General features: G+C 37.9%; 2 protein-coding genes across 8 annotated transcripts; one reads left to right on the top strand and one right to left on the bottom strand.

Moving 5' to 3' along the window:
- Positions 1–2,109: 2,109 nt before the first annotated feature.
- On the bottom strand, positions 2,110–8,308 carry wdr5 (WD repeat domain 5). 2 transcript variants are annotated; one of them, XM_039687951.2, is made up of 14 exons: positions 8,051–8,308; positions 6,575–6,713; positions 6,281–6,389; positions 5,887–5,960; positions 5,721–5,810; positions 5,521–5,610; positions 5,353–5,436; positions 5,167–5,222; positions 5,032–5,078; positions 4,590–4,665; positions 4,416–4,449; positions 4,250–4,324; positions 4,041–4,128; positions 2,110–3,720 (listed from the first exon to the last, which is right to left on the bottom strand). In XM_039687951.2, the coding sequence occupies exons 2-14, from the start codon at positions 6,653–6,655 to the stop codon at positions 3,620–3,622; spliced, it is 1,005 nt and encodes a 334-aa protein (XP_039543885.1). In that variant the 5' UTR covers positions 6,656–6,713; positions 8,051–8,308; the 3' UTR covers positions 2,110–3,619. The 2 variants fall into 2 exon arrangements, with proteins under 2 accessions (XP_039543885.1, XP_039543886.1); XM_039687952.2 differs by having other exon boundaries at positions 6,575–6,709; positions 8,051–8,255.
- A 991-nt stretch (positions 8,309–9,299) lies between these two features.
- Positions 9,300–18,591, top strand: brd3a (bromodomain containing 3a). Of its 6 annotated transcripts, none has more exons than XM_039687944.2 (12): positions 9,300–9,439; positions 11,074–11,448; positions 11,606–11,743; positions 11,827–11,962; positions 12,055–12,245; positions 13,231–13,602; positions 13,728–13,856; positions 13,984–14,187; positions 14,550–14,618; positions 15,633–15,850; positions 15,954–16,237; positions 18,293–18,591. In XM_039687944.2, the coding sequence occupies exons 2-12, from the start codon at positions 11,248–11,250 to the stop codon at positions 18,397–18,399; spliced, it is 2,049 nt and encodes a 682-aa protein (XP_039543878.2). In that variant the 5' UTR covers positions 9,300–9,439; positions 11,074–11,247; the 3' UTR covers positions 18,400–18,591. The 6 variants fall into 6 exon arrangements, with proteins under 6 accessions (XP_039543878.2, XP_039543881.2, XP_039543880.2 ...); XM_039687947.2 differs by having other exon boundaries at positions 13,984–14,172; XM_039687946.2 differs by having other exon boundaries at positions 13,234–13,602.
- Positions 18,592–20,637: the final 2,046 nt, after the last annotated feature.

A 20,637-nucleotide genomic window follows, 5' to 3' on the forward strand; every position in this document is an offset into this window, starting at 1 on the left:
TTATAAATGTTACATATGTATTGCTAAAACATATTACAAAGTCTGTGAACTGTGAAGTTCTGAAATGTGGAGTTAAGGCCATTGCACACCGAGTCCGAAATTCGCATCCGAAATTTTCGCACGTTAAAAAAAAAATTCAACCTCACGTTAAGTCAGTCACGCTTGCACACCGCCTCCGAAACTTTCGTCCGTCATAAAATTAATCGGATCGGGTTCGATTTTCTGCGTTTTTCGCATCCAGAGCCAGCATTTTGAGAGGTCTTTTGACAATTCAGGGCCGGGGGGAGCTCGTCCTCAAATCATTGCACATATGCGCCGTGCTTTCAGTTTCGGTTTTCAATTCGATCAAGTGTTTATGTTCTCTTCTCTATATTGGATTATGAAATTAATAAACCTCCCCTTTCAATCAGATTGAAATTTAGGATCGAATAAGGTGTGATTGAGCAGCCTATTCGATAACTAATGTATTATTTGGGCACAATATACACAATAACAGCCTATCTGTTCTGTCTGCCCAGCGCTTCCACCGGGCCGCGCGCGGGTGTGTGTGTGTCCATACCTGGTCCATTTCAGACACACTGCCAGTCTCCGTTCAGAATCGATTGGTTCACGAAAATTGGTGGTCTTGTTTTTAATATGTGGCTCCAGAATCGCTAGCAAAGCATCAAACTGTCCCACTGACATTCTGACGTAAATTTTGAATCGCTCAGGATAAATTCGCAACTCCTTGATAACTCTCCTTCCTCTCGGCGCAATTTCAGGATTGGATGGACGTAATATTTTCTCTTTCTTCCCTTTTCAATACGAAAAGGAATCCATTTGGTATTTTTGCGTTTTTTCCCGCAAAGGTTTAAGAAATACGCAACGGACTCGGTGTGCAAGGTTTCTATGCGTGACGAATTTTTAAGCTGACGAACACGAAAATACGCATACGAATATTTCGTGCTCAGTGTGCAATGGCCTTTAGACCGTTAAACAGTTTTTCACCATTGCAATTTTACGGATTAATTAGGCGGGGTTAAAACAGGGCTCGATGACGCACTGGAGCCCATGAGCTGCTGGACACCCCCCTATTTGATGACGCACAGAGTCTGATCTCCCACTCTCCACACACACTCCCCGAGCACATTCGCATTCACCGCTCAATCGCGAGTGACTGTCAGTACTATTAGTTACTACAGCTAAGCCTACAGTTTTCTGGCTAGCTATGCCTTCGACACGGACATGCATGGGCTACTACCTGGATGCGATCATGTACAAAACAGATCGGTATCTTCATTTAAATTCCCCTAAAAACAATCACATCAAGAAGAGGTTTTTAGAGAGCCAACCTTGTTGATGAAAAGCTGAGGATCACCCCCAACACCCGCCTCTGTAGTGATCGTTTTACACTGGATCGTTTTATAAACTTTCCTCAGAGACAACTTGGATTCACTGATAATCCGCTGTTACTGGTGAACGGGGCCGAAACGACGATCTCCCGCCTCAGTGTTCATCCTCCCGTCTCCAAAAGCTAATCAGCTAGCTAATATCACCGTCAACAGCGTTCCCGTGAGTGGGCGTGGTTTCAGCGCAGCCAGCGAACACGCCCCCAGCGTTTAAAAGCAGAGAATCTGATCATTTTTTCATGATTTTGATAGCTTATTTTATGTACTTCCCGGCGTTTTTTATTCATTCAAATTTGGCTGGGTGGCTAATAACACATTTTTCTTTGGTATGACAGACTCAGAACACATACTTAATTTTGACTTTACAGGGACTTTAATGACTCGTGAATGTAAGTACACACTGATGGCCTAGACACGAAACGAATATATAGTTTTTACCTCTTGTTAACAGCTAACGTTATGTCGTACTGAGTCAGATGTCCAACTGAACCGAACCGTCTCCAACTTTACGCCGGAAGTGATCTCTCGCGCGTCTACGTCACGCATTGTTTACACGGAGATTTCGTAAGTTTTACCTTTCACTAAACATATTTAGATATATCGAAATCGTATTCCATTGTGATTCCATCTGTATATGTTTAGTGAAAGGTAAAACTTCCGAAAGCTCCGTATAAACACAAGATATATCAGTTATATAAATGCATGGACAATATTGCATTGATAGAGGTAAAAAAATCTTTATTGAGTCACAGGTCATTTCCGAAGTGACTAAATGCAATACAGATACAATTCCTCATGCATCCCGTCATCACTGCAGTGCACTGGAAATCTGGCGAGTCCAGAAGCAGAGGATGGGTTCATGACAAACCATCATCCACATAAAGCAGAAAAAAATAGAACAGTTTTGAAGTACTCTCAGCTACTTGAGACTGTTAAAAAGATCACAGAACAAAGGGTAAACATATCAAAGAACAGAGAAGCTGCAAGTATGTACAAAGTGTCAGGTACACAAAACATCTCAAGGCTCTTAATACATCGAGACTGCTTTTGGTCAAGAGATATAAGGTTATGGCATAGTCAGATCACAGGAACACTTCTTGCGTGTGTAATTGTAACCAGATAACAGTTAGAAACGGTCTGTCTTTCACCAAATTGTGCAGGTAGAATTTTTTTTTTGTAGCTTCCAAGGAATATTTATAGTTTGTGAAACTTCAGTCTACTAGTAACTTTTCCTTTTAACTGATAATGCTTTCTCTGAAAGCTGACCAAACTATTCCATCCCGATGTATTGTAGTTTTATTTATCAAAAGCACCAAAACTGATATGAACAAAGGTGTTACAGGTAGTTACAGCCATAGGAATAAAGTGAACTTTTGGCATACATCATCTCTGTAACGGCAATAAGCCTTCATAACAAAAGAGAAATGAGTTTTATTGTTAGCACTGCCTAGACGACACTGAAAGCCACTGAAAACCATAAACGATGTCAGACAATTAGCTTAGCAACTAGAACACAATGAATTGATTTGATTGCTGTTTTAACATTTACAGAAGAAAAAAAAAAAAACATGAAATAGTGGATGTTCAAAACATCCTTCCGCCACACTTTTCATACATGGTTTGATTTGACATCAGTAAGTCAAGGTGAGTATTTCAGGCGTTTACAGATGAAGTTTGCGAAACCTCTTCTTGGCCAAATAATGGAGAGAAGTTGCAAATCGCTCGTGGAAATGACAAAATCAGGAAGAGAAATTTAATCCTCCAAACATTTCTGTTAAAATGGCCACTTAAAATGTGCCCAAGGCGTTCTGCTGGCTTCAGAAAGTGTACAAACCATCACTGATTCTACAAAACTTACAGGGAAAAAAAAACAGACATGAACGCTCTCTTAGTTCTAACAGGTCTGTGAATTTCAAACAAAGCTGCCTAGATTTACAGTCTGGTTAAAAGTTTTGCTGGATGCTTAAACTGATGAACGAGAGCTGGTGGCAAGGCAGAGAGAAAGGGATTGTTTTAGTGCACATGAGTGGAGAGAGAGGGGTTCTGTGTTTGGAGAGGGTATGTCGGGGTAGGGCGCTTTCACCAATCCTCTTGCCAAGCCTTGATGTCAATGTGAACGGCGTTACGTGACCTTTCAAATGAAAAACAAAAGTCTCTCCCCCCCTCCCCACAAAATGAACAGTAGAAAATTAAAAAAATAACAAAATAATAAAGTAAAATAAGCTTGAGGCTTAGCAGTCGCTCTTCCAAAGTTTGATGGTTTTGTCATTTTCTAGTGCTGCTGATGCAATGATATTTTCTGTGGGGTGACATGCGGTTGAGATCACCACATCTACAAAGAAAAAACAAAACAAAATTAGTCTCAAACTACATTAGAGGTGCAGCTATTAAAATTTTTGGCAAAAAAAAAAAAAAAGGAAACAAAGCATGAACAAATATTTATCAACTGAAATGTAATAATGTGTCCCTGAGCAAAGTGGGTTATTATCAAAAGTAGCAGTCAGTTATCAGTATGTATATATATTAGGGCTCTCAGCTAAACGTGTTATTAACAGTGTTAACGCAAACCCATTTTATCGCTTTTTTACTGATTAACACTCTTTTTGGCCTAGCAAACTTTTTTTGAAACATCCACTGAAGTTCTGGTCCTACCTGTGTGCCCCTGTAGTTTCTGTACAATCTCCTTGGTCTGAAGGTTCCAGATATAGACCATGTTGTCCTCTGAACCAGAGACAATCCACTTAAAAAGAAAAAAAAAGTAAAATCACTTTCGGCAATAACAACTGAATGGTTCTGAACAACACTATTGTGTTATTGTGACATGCTTAGAAATTGATTAGTATAGTGTAGAGCCTACATACCTTTCCACCAGTGACAGAGAAATTAGCAAATATGCAGTACTTCTCATTCTTATGACCGGTATAAGTTTTCAAACACTAAACAAGGAAAAAGGATATCGTTATACACGGATTAAACATGATTTTTTTAAATTAAATCAATGCACCAACTAAACAGAAAAAATCTAACCTTTCCTTTGCTGTAGTCCCAAAGCTTCAAAGTGCTAAAACACAAAGGGAATGAATGCGTTTTTTTAATGGCATCTAAATGGATTAATATTAATTTCATGACTATTCTCTCTCTTTTTTTTTTTAAAGAATGAGAGCATAAAAGGCTCAGAATGAAAGGAAATATATGACTCACTTATCCAGAGTGGCAGCCAAGATGTATTTGCCATTGGGGGAGAACTTCACAAAAGACACAGGTGGGTTGTCATCATCTGTTGAATATTTGCAAATGAATTCATTATTTATAATGGCCGTTTATGCTTTAAAATCTATTTCTTCTAACTTAAGATGTTCATGTAGTTGTATTTGACCAGTTTCTTGTTGGCTAAATGTTATGCATGCGTGCTGCATAAACACTAGCTATGTTTCCATCCATATATTTCTATGCGAATTTTGGGTTAGCACGTAAAAAAAAAAGTTGGATGAAAACACAAAGATGTACATACATTCTAAAAATGCTGTGCATAAAAAAAACCTTATTTTTTTTGGATGGAAACAAAGCTACTTTCAAGGAACAAATTGTTTCCTTTAAAAATAGTCTGAACAAGTGCTTTTGTGCAAAACACTGGTCAACTTACCGATAAGTGTTTTAAGGCACTGGCCTGATGCTGTGTCCCAGATCCGGCTGTTTAAAAGTCAAATAAGTAGGAATGGTTGTTAGTTATGCATCTGATGCATTTTCAAAATAATGTTCACGGCCAAAGCTAACTCACCAAAGTCCATCATAACTGCTGGACACAATCAATGAACCATCTCTGTTAAAATGAACCTATAATAAACAAAAATACATAATTCAAAAAATAAAATATCACATAAAAGTTTATCACCGACACCACCCAATGTACACGGTTTTGATCATCATAGGTCAAGAAAAAAAAACAAAAAAAAAAACCACACACCGCAGAGACGGGGTCCGAGTGAGCTGGCAGTGTCTTCAGACATTTCCCCGTTTTAACATCCCAAATCCTCACGCTCTCATCAAACTGCAGAAAAGATAATAATTAGAATGCATAATGCATTTATGCCATTAACAAAATTGTAAAATATAAAATGATCAATGGACTTACAGATCCAGATACAATGAGATTGGACTGGGGGTTAAAGTTACAGCAAAATACATAGTTGCTGTGACCCTTCAGTGTTTTTAAACACTTTCCCTAGTGAAAAGCAGAAAGGAGAAAATGAATATGATAAATTGTGTCAACAATTGAAGCTCAGATGCTTTAAATTCTATATTAAAAGGTTCAGCTTTGTGATGTTGACTTACAGAGCTCACATCCCAGATCTTCAGGGTCTTGTCATCGGAAGCCGAGACCAGGAGGTTGGAGTCAGAAGACCAGGCCACGTCTGAGATGCCCTGCAGATGAGAGCAAACCAGGTCAGTCCCCCCGTGCAGTAATACTCTGAGAGCATGGATCTTTCGAGATACTCACAAGTTTGTGTCCAGATATCGTCTTTTCAAACTTGCCATCATATGCACCCCATATTTTAATCAACTTATCAGCAGCTGGATGAGCGAAAAAAAAAAGAAAAAAAAAACATTTTTTTTATTAAAAACAAGATTCATTAAAAGCTAATAATTGAATAATACATTTGTTGAATTAAATAAATTAGGCTGCAATTAAAATCATGGTATGCTTTAGTGTGATCACTGGTGGAATGGCTTAGTTCACAGTAAATGCTGCTCTCAATCTCATAATCTGCATGTCGATTATAACATGCATTTGTTATAAGAAAGAAAATTTTGACTAGCAATTTTTTTTAGGGAAGCCCTATGCTATAACTATTCTTAATGAATATGAGTGCTGTATTTATACAAGTACTTACATGAGCTGGCGAGCCACTCCCCACTTGGACTGAACTTGACAGAAGAGACCGCTTTTGTATGGCCAGCCAGTGTGAATTTCAAGGTGTAGTTTGGCTTCACAGGTGCTGACTGAGATATAGCAGAACTCACATCATTAATGACACAATATAGAGAAATAATAGACAGATCACAAGCACATTTCTGTTACAATGCTGCTATATAATTCACAACAGTATATCTGTTACACAACATAAAAATTATCCATAACCAAGCCGAAAACTATTCCAAACTGTGTCGCAGAGGGGTGTTCCTACCTTGCTCTGGCTGGCGGAGGCAGATGATGCCGGCTGTGTTTTAGTAGCCTCTGTGTCTGGTTTCTTCTCCTCAGTTGCCATGGCGACCAAGTTAGCGAGGACGGGTTTATAGGAGCAAGTTCAACGTCCGTCAACCTGACTGTCCAACAGAGAAGTACTGATGAGCATATTTATGATATTAGTCTTCTAATTTGAATAACACAATAAATAGGGGAATTTGGTTGGGTGTTATCACATCATAATCTGTAATTGATCATCAAAAGTGTTACTCATAGCCCTTCAGGCAACACTAATCGAGCACATGTCAGCTTACTGATTGGTGTTCACTGTTCACAACATCTTTACAAAATGAATAGAATACAGTTCTGCCCGCTGATGTTTAAATGTTTAATTTACCTTTGGAAATGTATTCGTTGCAGAATGCAAGATGTTTATCATTTTAGAAATACATTAAAGCATTTTTGTACTGCCCTAATTATGCTACGTAATGTGGGATGTGTGTAAACTTATTTTACAAGACTAGTAATAACTAAGCCTACATTTAATTTACAAGAATAATCCTGTTCAATTGTCTATGCTTAGAACAAAAAAAAAACAACAACACAAAAAAAACAAAAAACAAAACAAAAAACGTTTTAATATTTTGGTTTGTGTTCTCTGTGTCATTGTCCCTGGTTTGTCCAGGGTTGTGAATTTGCCCCCCTGATCTACAGGTGCTCTATGTACTTTGGTTTGAGCTTTCCGCCACTATATGATGTTGATATCCCAGATTTACAGATGACTGAAGAAGAATAAAGCACCAACAGAGTGTAAACAAATAAATAGGATAATATATTTTTTAAATGAATAAAAGTTTACAAACTTTGAGATTCTGGAAGGACTGTACCATTTTAAGCACACCTGTACATGTAAACACACTTTGCACACTGTAAATAAATAATTTGAACTAATTTTTTATTGTGTTTATACTAATAAAAACAAAAGAAAACAGGTAGACTTAAATAAATAAATAAAAAAAGTATAATAATACACAGTCTGATAAAACAGTGTTTCTTTACCACAACATGCATGGCAAGACTGTTGGCATTGGCAATGGGACAATGGATTCAGTCTAAAATCATCTGGATAAACACCCAAGCTAAAAACTAGACATAATTTACAAAACTCGTGTCGGTGTCAGGAGCAGACAGTGAAAACACCACCACTGTTAGCTGCTAGGCTATCTGAGACACGCAGGGCCTCAGAGAAACGATGGATCACCTGCAATCTAACATTAGGTATATCTGTGTAAATTACAAAACTTAGTGTCCAAATTCATGGTTTTATCGCGATCGTTTCAGTCATCAGTCCCATCCCCCATAGCATAAATGAAACACAGAGTGATGTATCTCTTTTCTCTGCACACATGCCTATCTCTCTCTCTCTCTCTCTCACCCATACATTCAGACAACAAAAGCAGCGAGTAAAATCCCTCACCGGTGGCTGCTGAGGTAGTAATAAGAGCTGCTTTCGGCTTCTGGTATGAGTCCACTACTGGGTTTGGATGTAGATTTGTTCATGAATCGCGCGCTAGGCCGTTTTGAGCATGCAATAATCAAGTGATCGTACTGAATACGATGGTGGATGGGCGCCTCTCTTCACCGCAAGCTCAGGCGGTAATGTGGCAGTGACAACAACTCCGCATGCGCAAAGCTCAACGGGAACCGAAGAGGGACAATTTTTCAAACGCCGATCTAGACCCTAGGCCCTATTGACCCTACCGTGCACAAATATATATATTTTTATTACTTGGAAGCAGATCTACTAAATACGTAGTTTATATTTTGTTAGTATTTCTTAAAAAAAAAAAAACAAAAAAAACAACAACAACAACAAAACTATAACATAGATTTTTTTACATTATATAAAATAAAGTGTATATATATAAATATATATACACTTTATTTTATATAATGTAAAAAAATCTATGTTATAGTTTTTTTGTTGTTGTTAGTGCTATGTGCTTTAAATAAATAAATACCATATGTTAAAAAAAGATACATAAACAGTGCATTACTTTAGGAAAATGATAATGTAACTTGTAATGTAAATGTAAACTAAATATTTACAAATAACATTTAACGATATTTATATTATTATTATAAATAGCCTTTTAAGAAATCAAATACACTGCTTAACAATAACCTACAATTTGTATTCTAAAATAATTCCTATATTTGACCATTTTATGTTCTACAAACACAGTCAAACTTTTCACATTTTTTTTTTTATTCAGCTACTACAGGGATAAGTGGGTACCTTTGTCCAAATAAAGGATTTCCTGGAACGTCATAAGTTATTACAACTTTGTCCATATTTTTTTTTACAGTCTATGGTTATTATTTGATTATTTCTATCAGTCCATTTTGACTTTCTGGATAGAGCACCCTCTGGCTTCCAGTATGAGTGAAGATTATACACGGGAGTAACATTGCCTCGTTTAGGATATGAATAAAAAATGCCGGGTCATGATGTGTCCATTTGAATTTACATCTTGATGTATTCACATTGGCCCATGAGAACCTCTCTACACATTAACTCACTTTCCCGAAAAAGTGGGGACAAATTTACGTTTTATTAAAATTGCAGAGGACTTAGGTTATATACATAAGAAAATCAACATATAATCTCAGTGGGAATAAAATAAAGAAGAATACAGGAGTCGCACTACTACTAAACAGCAAATGGCCTAGCGTTGGACCTAGCGCGCCAATGCGCATGCGCACAACGCTCCGTGTACCTCATCTCTGTGCTGCTGCCCAGCCTCCAAACAAGCGACGAGCCACTAGGATCTCCACACGCTTGCCCCTTTCCTAAAGCCCCTGAGTGAGTAATTTACTACATTTTTAATTAAACAACATATTGTAACATTGTAATTCGCATTCCATCTCAAAATTGTAATATAGTTCGCGTTCAATCAGTGAGTCTCACGAGAAGCCGTTAGCAAGTGGCTAGTTGTTTTCAACAAAGCGACAATACAACAAAGCCTCTCTGAAGTAACGCGACCAAATTAGCTCGTTCACTCGCTATGCAGTTATATACCTCTTTATTTAGCTATAATTTATTTGTATGTATTACGGGTGGGTGTGAATCAGTAATAGAGGCCCGGGAAGGTGTTGAGACGGTCAGCGTGGATGCTAACTCTGTTAGCCAGCTGTAGCTGCGCGCCATCTTTATATGTGTGGACTGACTGTGCTAAAGCTAATCAGCTGCTGCGTTCTGCGCGCCGGTTCTATTTCCTCTTATGCAGAGACACCAGGAGGCTGTTTATTTTTTATATATACTGTTTGATGGCTATATTTGTGGTGGGAGGTTATGGAATATAAGGCTGCGTTGGAAATAATTCATTTTGATTACATTTTCTCCTGGTCGCGGCATGTGTGTGCAGCAGATAGATGAGAATTAGCCTAATGTTGGTTTTAGCTGGTTTTGGTGTTGATACTCTTGTTAAACCTGAGTAATTGTAATGCATATTTATAAAGGTAACATTTAATATTATTTTGAAACGGTGAGTGGACCAAGTCCAGTGAGGCGGCATGATTGTTTAACGTTAACTTACCCGGTAATGCTGCGACTACTGCTGTCGTTTCATAAAACTACACTCATTAATATTAGCTGATGAAAATAAATTTAAAGGTGTAGTTTTCTCCATTCTGTCATAATTATCTCATACCCAAGGGGAATGTTCTGTGTAGAGAAAAAAGTCTGTCACACTATTTACTTCCATACCATAAAAGTGAATGTTGACAGACGTCAGTCTGCTCCTTTTGTATTCCTGAGAAAAGTCATGCTGGCTTAAAACAGCTGAAGAATTAAATAAATGCTTTCTAGGAAGGATTGGAAAATCGGGTGTTATTTGACATGTCGAAGAACATAATCTATCATAATAGCATTTCCAGCTCAGAATGGATGTATTATTACCTTACCCGTCAGTATGTTGGATATATAATACCTCAGTTTGTACACATGTATGGGATTCTTGACAAATTGAGTTGTCAGTGCTAAGTTTTTGTGTATGGAGACAATTGGAGGCTTGTTATAATAGGGGAAATTATTCTTAAAGTTGGAATTTGTAATACCTATTTATGTTATAACTCGATCTTCTGGTGAGGCGACAGATGATGTGTGTCGGATTTCTTTAATAATTTGGTTTGCTTTCACCCCACCCTTTCTTAAATTGTCTGCAAGCTCACATTTAGTTCAGCCTCCAATCAAATGATCACTGGTGGATAAAAAAAAAAACATATCCCATTTTTATTCCTTTCCTTGAAAATGTTTCAATAACATATTAATTCCGTTCACAATACGTAAGAGATCTGTTGCTACATTAGTTTCATCGTGCCTTAAAGTGTGAACTATTTACTCTAATTGCAGTATTGTTTGTCTTTTTAACATCATAAAGCTTTTAAATGCATAGGTAAGTGTTTGTTCTGACTCATGTTATGTTTCCTGTTTTTTAGAGGTCAAAGGTTGGGTCCTGCAATGGGATGTGGTCTCTCTCAGATGACTGAAGAGCTAAAAGAGAGAGAAACTGAAAAGCATAAAGAGAAATCAAATTGAAAATAAGTCTGCTTGTGCAGAATAATTAAGGCCCCTTTCCCCCCCATTAAGCTGTTTTCCCCTTCTTTGCCAAAATGTCAACGGTTACTTCAGCAACCCCAGAGCCTCCTGCAGTTGCCAACCCTCCTCCGCCTGAAGTGACTAACCCTACCAAACCTGGCCGCAAGACTAACCAGCTGCAGTACATGCAAAATGTAGTTGTAAAGACGCTGTGGAGGCACCAATTTGCATGGCCGTTCTACCAGCCTGTTGATGCTGTTAAGCTTGGTCTTCCGGTGAGTGGTTATAGCTGTTTTTGCATCCATCATTTTGAGTAATCATAAATCTAGGCTCTGTTTTCCCTTGAGCATGAGAGCTTGTCAATTAGTTGATCCTTAATGGTTTTTATATTAATGTGAAATTGAAAGACTTTCTGCTTTTTTTGTTGTCCAGGACTATCACAAGATTATAAAGAGCCCAATGGACATGGGCACCATCAAGAAAAGACTTGAGAGCGTGTACTACTGGAGTGCAAGCGAGTGTATGCAGGACTTCAACACAATGTTTACCAACTGTTATATATATAACAAGGTACGGCTTGGCTCAATCCGTTTTAAAAGTTATGGGATGAGGCTGCTTTGGCAAATCCAATTCAATCTTGTTTGCTTTCTCAGCCAACAGATGACATTGTGTTGATGGCACAAGCATTGGAGAAGATTTTCCTTCAGAAAGTGGCCCTAATGCCTCAGGAAGAGGTTGAGCTTCTTCCTCCTGCTCCGAAGGGTAAAGGGCGCAAACCAGCTGGACCTGGTAAAATTGAAATTGTCGGAATGACGAATAACGTTCTGTGTCCATACGCAAGTCAAAAACAATTTTTTCTTTTTCTAATTATACAAATGCAGGTCAGCAGGATGTGGCCATCTCCTCTGGCTCGCCCACTTCTGTTTTCCCTGATGCCACCTCACCGAGTTCAGAGACAGCGGTCGCATCTCCAGCTCCAGCTCCCACGATCGCCCCTAGCTTACCAGCTGTGCAAAATACAACTGGTGCCTCTGTGATACCCACCATGCCTCCGTCGCAACCCATGGTCAAAGTAAGTTGCAGGACCTGTTAAAGAGCATTGATTATGTAAAATTCACTTATGTTGTTTTTGAACATATTTATGTGTCTGCGGTGTTTGTGTGTACACAGCCACCCTATTGTGGTAAAAATCCATCCACTCCGTTTGGTATTTTCCCCATAAATGTAAAACGGTGTCTCAAAATGAGCAGTTCAAGAATGTACTTCAATGTGATGTCACATTGGGGCAGCCCCGCCTACGACTGGCAACGGAATCTGTAACATTAGCTTAGCTCCTCCTCTCAGTGCGCTGTACATAGTCTGCCATGTTTATCTCCCCGCCAGACCATTTGAGTAAGAAATCTATTAAAGCTACTAAAGTTGTTCAATCAGGAGCAGTGAGTGATTTTCATTTTTTTCTCTTGTTGTTTATTTCATATTGACGGCATTTACAGCAGTAAGTACTGTATATTTTTCTGCTGTCACTTTTAACACATCTATATCTAATTTATCCATGTAATTTCTATCCCTGTGGTTTGTTCACATATTTAACCAACTGTTTATGTGAACTTTGTGTGTATTTGACAGTTATAAGACGTAGCGCAATAAGACGTGAAGAAAAACTTAGTTTAATACATGCTGAATGGGCTGTCTGACATCCAGCTTTCTGTGCACGTGCCTCAGAAAACCATATATCAGATGTTTATGAAGAACGGCAACGTCACGGGAGCGTGACCTTGATGGAGATAATCAAAACCAAATGGATGTCTTGTTAGTTTTTGGCAGAGTATTCTAGGCATGAGCTGTAAAGGCTCCACCCTCTTTTGGATATGGGGTGGGGAGCAGCAGCTCATTTGCATTTAAAGATACACACATGACAACTGCGTGTTTTTGCTTCCTCTCAAAAATGTTAAGTTAATTTGGTCCCATTAAAATATCACAAGATAAATGCAGTGGCAGTGGCAGTGCCTAACCGCTCTCTTTATGTTTCTCCGTGGGTGGTTTGTTCTGTTTCCTAGAAGAAGGGGGTAAAGAGGAAAGCAGACACAACCACCCCTACTACCTCTGCCATCACCGCGAGCAGGAGTCAGTCGCCCACCCCTCCTTTAGAAGGCAAAGAGGGAAAGGTGGCATCCAGGCGAGAGAGCACTGGTCGCCCCATCAAACCACCTAAAAAGGATTTTGAAGATGGCGAATTAGGAGTGCACGGAGGCAAAAAGGGCAGGCTTTCAGAGCAACTCAAGTACTGCGAGGTCATCCTTAAAGAAATGCTCTCCAAAAAACACGCTGCATATGCCTGGCCCTTTTATAAGCCTGTCGACGCGGAGGCTCTTGAGCTACATGACTACCATGACATCATCAAACACCCCATGGACTTAAGCACAGTGAAAGTATGTTGAGTTTGCATGAAAAGCTGTTATAATGACTTGATTTTTATTGTTACAAGGAATCAATTATTGCAGCTTACTGCTAGTTTTTTAATTAATGTAGAATTTTTTTTCCCCACTGCTTGCAGAAAAAAATGGACAGTCGAGAGTACCAAGATGCACAGAGTTTTGCTGCAGATGTCAGATTAATGTTCTCAAATTGTTACAAGTACAACCCACCTGATCATGAGGTGGTCGCTATGGCAAGAAAGCTGCAGGTGAGGTCTCTCCCCCCACCCATTTGGCAATCTCTCCTTTTACACAGCTTTCATTTCATGATTTCAAAAGAATTATTGAATAGTTTAGTGATTTTTATTGTATTTTTTTCTCTTTCTTTTCTCTCAGGATGTCTTTGAAATGCGTTTCGCAAAGATGCCTGATGAGCCAGTGGAAGTGGCTGGGGCAGGCGGTGTAGGCGGGGCCGGTGTGGTCAGTAAGAGTACTGTCAGCAGTGAGAGCAGTGGTGACTCTACTTCTGACAGCTCCGACTCCGAGGAGGAGAGGGCCACCCGGCTCGCCGAGCTGCAGGAACAGGTGGGTGCGGAACAGGTGGGTTTCAAAACAAGGACCAAGTACCCTTAATCTCTCCAGGCTCAGAGATGTTCTCTCAGGCCTCTTGATATGTCAACCCTTCTGATTATCCTGTTTACACTACACCCACATGACTGTTTCAATCAATGCTTTTGCTCTGTAGGACCTAGAGGGACTTCCACTTAAAATAACTCTCTGCTTTCAGTTTGGATTGTGTACTGATACGTAGAGCTGTGATTTAGCCCTCTACCGCAACCAGCTGCATATATTGCTTTGCATCAAATGCCTAAATGTAGATGTAGCATTTTTTTGTGTGGCTTTGTTTCTCTTACTATAGCACTATATCATATTTTCTTCCCTTGCCATTTTTTTTTTACCAGTGTATCTCTTTGGAGCACCCCATTGGTAGCAGACAGGGGATAAAAAACGGGTGCACCAAGAATAATCAGGTGATTTTATTTTTTATTTCCCTGTCCCTGCCTATGATCATTGTGTATTAGCTGTATAAGTTGCTTTCATTATTTGTATTAGATGGTCAAGCGCATAATTTGGATAGTGGGATCAGCGGTAGAGGGTTAAAAGCAGCAGAAAAATATTGATTTTGTTGGGTGGTGTTGGGAACCCAGCTGTTTGGGTGTTTAGGATGGAAGTGCTGAAAGTTGTTGGAATTAATAGATAAGTGTGTGTTGTTGAATGTGTATGTGAAATGTCTTTGTTCATGTTGGCTTGCTTTGCATTTAGACAAACTATTGCTAGTTCCAGAAAACAATTAGCGGTTCTGACTGCCCTTTATCCACATTTATGCCATTAAAGTATTTTAATGTGGCCTGGATTTAAGGAATGTTTTCATAGGATGAGCCAACGGTCTCATTCTGAGCTTCAACATTTAGCATGGCTGTGTGGTTAATAGGTGTGTAAAAATCCTGTATTGTCACAATTCTCTGTTTTGGGTTGTTCTGTAAATAGCAGATATGTTTCCTTGCATTGATTAGGAAATGTGATACAGATGACAATTATCCACATTGTAACATTTTATTGTTGGTATTAGTTTTTCAAATACCCATACGCTGTAACAATATACACCCCATTGTAAAATTACAGACATTTTGGGAAATGTTTTCAGGATATATGGTGTATCTGGCCATTGTGAGGCACTAGTGAGCAGCAAAAGCATTGCTAAACACAAGCATGGAATTAAATTTAAAATTATGCCTCTGAAACCTGGTACTATTTCCTTTTTATTCTGTTTTTCTGAAATACACCCTGTACTTGGAATCACAGATAACACCAGACATTAATGATTTTTGGTTGTCCAGTGTTAAAGAATTTTTTGTAGGGAGTTTTTATATTTTATTTATTTCAGTAATGACAGTTGTTTTGCATTTGTAAATGTCTTGTACAATGAGTGATGCTTTTCCTGTTTTAGAGCAAATCACTAACACCCCCTTCTTGGCTCTCCCCAGCTGAAAGCTGTCCACGAACAGCTAGCTGCTCTTTCTCAGGCCCCCGTAAGTAAACCAAAGAAAAAGAAAGAGAAAAAAGAAAAGGATAAGAAAAAGAAAGAGATCAAGCTCAACAAATCCAAGCCAGATGAGAAAAGCAAGCCAGTACAGCCACCGAAACCAGCCCAGCAGAAAAAGGGCCCTGCCAGAAAGGCTAACAGCACTGTTCCAGGCAACAGGTTTGCTTCTTTTTGAGCTGTTCTGGTTTTGTATTGTGGCTTAAGTTTGAAACAATCAATTTAGGTATGAAGTGTTTCTGCTCTATGTTTGGAACCTTTACAGGCAACCAAAGAAGGGTGGCAGAGGGCCAGGCTACGAGTCTGACGAGGAGATGTCACTCCCCATGACGTACGACGAGAAACGGCAACTTAGCCTCGACATCAACCGACTTCCTGGAGAGAAGTTGGGTAGGGTGGTCCACATCATTCAGTCCAGAGAGCCTTCGCTGCGGGATTCCAACCCTGACGAAATCGAAATCGATTTTGAGACGCTCAAACCTTCCACTTTACGTGAACTGGAGCGATATGTCAAGTCCTGTTTACAGAAGAAACAGAGGAAACCTCCACGTAAGTGCACACTCTTGGCCGACACGCATAGGTACATGCCAGATGGCATTGCTGTCGCTTGTTGTGTTTTAGGCTAAATGGCCACCATAAATGTAAGGATTTGGTCTCTTTTATTCCCTTTTCTTTGGGGCACCAGGTTTTCAGTGAAATAACTACCAAAGGTTGTTGTTAAATTAACTCCCTCTCATTTACATAAATCTGACCAATCATTAACTTGTAGAGACTCTTCTGTATTCTCAACACAAGGAAGTGTAATAATTTTTTTAACAAAAAGGTAAACAAGAGCAAGTCAACACAGCTACTAAATGAATGCCATGAATGATAAAGGAATAAAGTGCATAAGATGCATAAAATACAAGTGATTAAGTTGGGTGTGGCTATAGCTTTTATATGATCTTATGCAAAGAGAAATTGTTGTTCCTCTAAACCAGGGATTGGGAACCTTTTTTTTTTCATTTTTGGTTAATACATTTTTCTAAAAGAGCCACAGTAAAAGAAATATATAATATTAAAGACATGCTTTTTTTTTTTCAATAAAATTTCAACAGAATAAGGCTAATTATTAGGTCCAAAGACAACTAAAAACAAACAACTATTTAGCAAACAAAGTTTCAATATTAATTGTGAAGGCCTTTCACTGAATCCCAGTGTAGGAGTTGTAGGTTATCACAGAGACAAGTAGTTAGTTGATTGCTCCGATGACTGACGAGTGCGACCAGCACAGAACACACACTTTTGCCAGTACAAGATGAATATAATAACATCGCTCGTTTGTTGGTAAAGTGTGAGTTCCCTGTTATGGGCCGGAGGCTGAGAAAAAGCTGTGAATGTTGAAAGTGGACATTTATCCCTGTCTGAGGAGGAGATTGAGAAATGGAATGAAGAAGCTCCAATTTGTACTTTCCAATCCACCACCAGAATACCTTAGGCAATGTTCTAAACAAATAGTCCAAACAAGATAGAAAAGATTAAACTGTCATGCATGCGTTCAGTTGCACATTAACAGCTGAATTTGTTTAGGATGTTGCACTACAATTAGCTGTCATTGAGGATACTTATTTCTACTTTAGAAATATGAAATGGGTGTTTTGGAGTTAACATTCTTTTAAGGTTTCCAAACATAGTTGTGAATGGATTTGGATGGATCATTATGATCTACCTTTTTTTTTTTTTTTTTTTTTTTTTTGCTGTATACCAAAGGTCCTTAACTCTTTCTCTGCCAGCATTTAAAAAAAAAAAAAAGTTGTCAGCCACCTGCAGCGTTTTTGATCATAAAATTTCACAAATATTGTGTCCCCCAATATTTTGTTGAACATGCAATATATCAAAAGGAAAGGAAGAACAGCAGAGGGCTTTATACCGTTTTGATTCAGATCAAGTCCTTCCCTTCCTGTGCTTGAGGTGTCTGTCAATTGTCAGCATCCTTAGCTGATGGTATCTATCGGACATTTGTTTTTGCCAGTCCACCAAGATCCAGTTGAAATGTAGCAAACCCTTCTCCACTGTTGCAATTAGAAAGGGGCCCTGCCATAAAACTGGTGTTATCAAAATATGGTGTTTTATTGATTATATAAAACTGATGGTGTTTTTTTATCATCCTTAAATATATTGCTAATCATGGTCACACTTCACTATACGGTTCATTAGTTAACACTAGTTAATGTATTAACTAACAATGATCAAAACATTTGTTACAGTATTTATTAGTATTTGTTAATGTTAGTTTAAGATACAGCTGTTCATTGTTTGTTCATGTTAGTTCAGTGCATTTAACTATTGTTAACTCACAACCTTTGATTTTAATATGTATTTGTAAATGTTGAAATTCATATTAACTAAGATTAATACATGCTGTAGAAATATTGTTTATTCTTAGTTCGTTAACTAATGAACCTTATTGTAAAGTGTTACCCTAATCATTAAGGACAACTTGACATTTTGTTCTTTATTTACTTACCAGCTTACCTTGCCAAGTTTTATTATTATTATTATTATTATTATTAGGTATGCAAATATGAACTTTTCAGTAAGCTTTGTTTGTCTCTTTGGTCTCAGAAAAAGGAGCCTCGGGCCCCTCTCGGCTCAGTGGCAGCAGCAGTTCCTCAGACTCGGGCAGCAGCAGCTCCAGTGGCTCCACTTCAGACAGCAGTGACTCCGACTGAACACTTTTTATTTACTTTTTTTATTTGAAAAAAAAAACATTGTATGCAGTCAAGGTTATTTCTCCTCTGAGACTTTTTATAAGAAAAGAGACAATAAAATTGCATCATGTCAGAACATTTTTTTCTTTTGGAAATGTCATGAAGAAAACAGATAAAAAAGCAAACTAATAAATTGCTTTTTATTTTCACTGACACTGAAAGGGATGTCCAAATGTCAATCTTCAACGAGAGGAAGTCTTGAAGCATACTTTACAGTTCCAGTTCTCTTCTTTGGCGTCCTGGTAATGTTGTTTGTTGCCATTGCAAACTAAAGCCATCCCATCTCACCAGAGAGTGCGGAAAACCGAAAGCTCACATTCTTCTCTCCACCAGTCTGTTGTATTTATTGGTGTTTTTTTTTTTTTTTTTTTTTTTGCTGTGGCCTCATATTTTCCCCATTGGGCGCTGTGCCATTATTGATACTTTTTTTTTATTATTTGTTCCTTGTATTATTGTCCTCTCATTAACTAAAGTGTCTGAAAATCATGCCTTTCCCAGTAGTCACAAATCTTTTAAACGGTATGGGGAACAAATTGCTTTAATTAGCATAACAAGCTCTTTAAAGTTAATTTGGCCATTATTATAGCTGTAGAATAACTATACAACAATCACATACTCTCCAGCTAATGTATGTATGGTAGAGGAAAATATTTTCATGGGAATCAAGTAGATTTGATGGTTTTCTTCAGATGCTTTGCAACGATGTGAACATGTAAATCAGTCAGCTGGATCACATGCGGAGTTCCTGTTTTATTAAACGTCTTGGTCAGCAATAAATATACAGAGTTCCAAATAGTTTCACCTCTGACTGGCATTTGTACATCAGATAACTTTGAATGAGGCTGGGTGTGTTGGTTATGTGAATAATGACACCTGGAAGCAGTAAATGTTATCTGTATCTTGACCTTTACTGCCATATTGTTATAAATCAAATGACGATGCATTTCTTACTCTTTTGACAATGATAGTTAAATCACAGAGTCTTCCTCTTCTCATGCTCTTGCAAAATTGATTCATGAATGTAAATCTACAGTAGATCTTATAAATAGTACACAGTTCCAATCATTTGGGTTTTGATTGAGTTGTTTTCCCTTAGAAGTTTTCTAGCCATTCCTCATGTCGATTGCTTTTCTATCCAACAATGCGTTTGATAATTTTCGGATGTGTTTGTAAGATATTGTAATGTCCTCTCTGACTTTTTTTTTTTTTTAACAGTTTAAGGTATTGTAAAGGGATCTGGTGTTTGTTTCATTTTCTGATACATTTGGTTTATGAGCAGCTGTTAAGTCTTTTTAACCCGTTGCAAAGTCCCTTCATTTTATAATCATTTTGACAAAGCCAAGATTCATGAGGGACATGTATCTTTCAGACTAATTAAAACACTAATAGTTGTAGTCAAATCAATTATTTTTAAATTGTTATCATGGTACTCATGGTTTCGTTGTTGTCTCTTGTTTGGGTGCGCACGACTGCAACACTTCCCTGAATCACTTTTGAGTGTCTGATACCAAGTCCAGTTCCTTTTAATGTTTTCTTTTAGATACAGACTGAATAGAACAAAAATATATGACTATATAGATAAAATAAAAAATATATATATATATTCACAAACTAATTTCATTTTAGGCCCTGTTTTGAAAAGAAAGTTTTTTTATATTTAAAACAAAAAAGTTTGCTTTTTATCTTTGACATGCATGCTGATTTATTGTATTTTTCTTATACATATTTTTTGAGCTGTTTATAGTTATACTTATGTAAATGTCAGTCAACAAATTCAAGAATACAGTGTGAGTAGATTTAGGCTTGTTTATTGCGATACGGGCCAGAGGTTTGAGATGTTGGGTTGGAGGCAGTAGTAGAAGCTAACATTTGATGTAATTGGAATGTCTTGTACACCGGGTAATTTCTTTTTTCATAAAATAAATGACAAAATGCCTTTATTTTGTGTTTACTTTCAATTTTTGCTCTTTTTTTTGTGGACCTGCCTTTTTCCAGTTTTGACAGTAAGTTACCCTAAAAAAAACTTGATTTGACTTGACATAGATAAACTATGATATGAATAATGTAAGTGTTCATAATTTGATTAGTTCAAAGAATTGGTAAAACTAGTGATCTTTTTTTACCGTTTGAGGATAGGACCACAGGACCACTGAAGTACCACCTCTGACCACTAGATGGAAATGGTGTTCCATTTCTCCA

The sequence above is a fragment of the Pimephales promelas genome, chromosome 19, assembly GCF_988280905.1.
Source record: "Pimephales promelas chromosome 19, fPimPro1.hap1.1, whole genome shotgun sequence".
Classification (NCBI taxonomy): Eukaryota; Metazoa; Chordata; class Actinopteri; order Cypriniformes; family Leuciscidae; genus Pimephales; species Pimephales promelas.

Excerpts from the sequence above, each read along its gene's own strand:
- wdr5 (XM_039687951.2), bottom strand. The coding sequence starts at position 6,655 with ATGGCAACTGAGGAGAAGAAACCAGACACAGAGGCTACTAAAACACAG. Across the intron at positions 5,223-5,352 it reads ACTCGGACCCCGTCTCTGCG|GTTCATTTTAACAGAGATGG; the intron begins GTGTGTGGTTTT and ends TGTTTATTATAG. Across the intron at positions 4,450-4,589 it reads TTGGCTGCCACTCTGGATAA|CACTTTGAAGCTTTGGGACT; the intron begins GTGAGTCATATA and ends TTTGTGTTTTAG.
- brd3a (XM_039687944.2), top strand. The coding sequence starts at position 11,248 with ATGTCAACGGTTACTTCAGCAACCCCAGAGCCTCCTGCAGTTGCCAAC. Across the intron at positions 13,857-13,983 it reads CTATGGCAAGAAAGCTGCAG|GATGTCTTTGAAATGCGTTT; the intron begins GTGAGGTCTCTC and ends CTTTTCTCTCAG. Across the intron at positions 16,238-18,292 it reads GAAACAGAGGAAACCTCCAC|AAAAAGGAGCCTCGGGCCCC; the intron begins GTAAGTGCACAC and ends CTTTGGTCTCAG.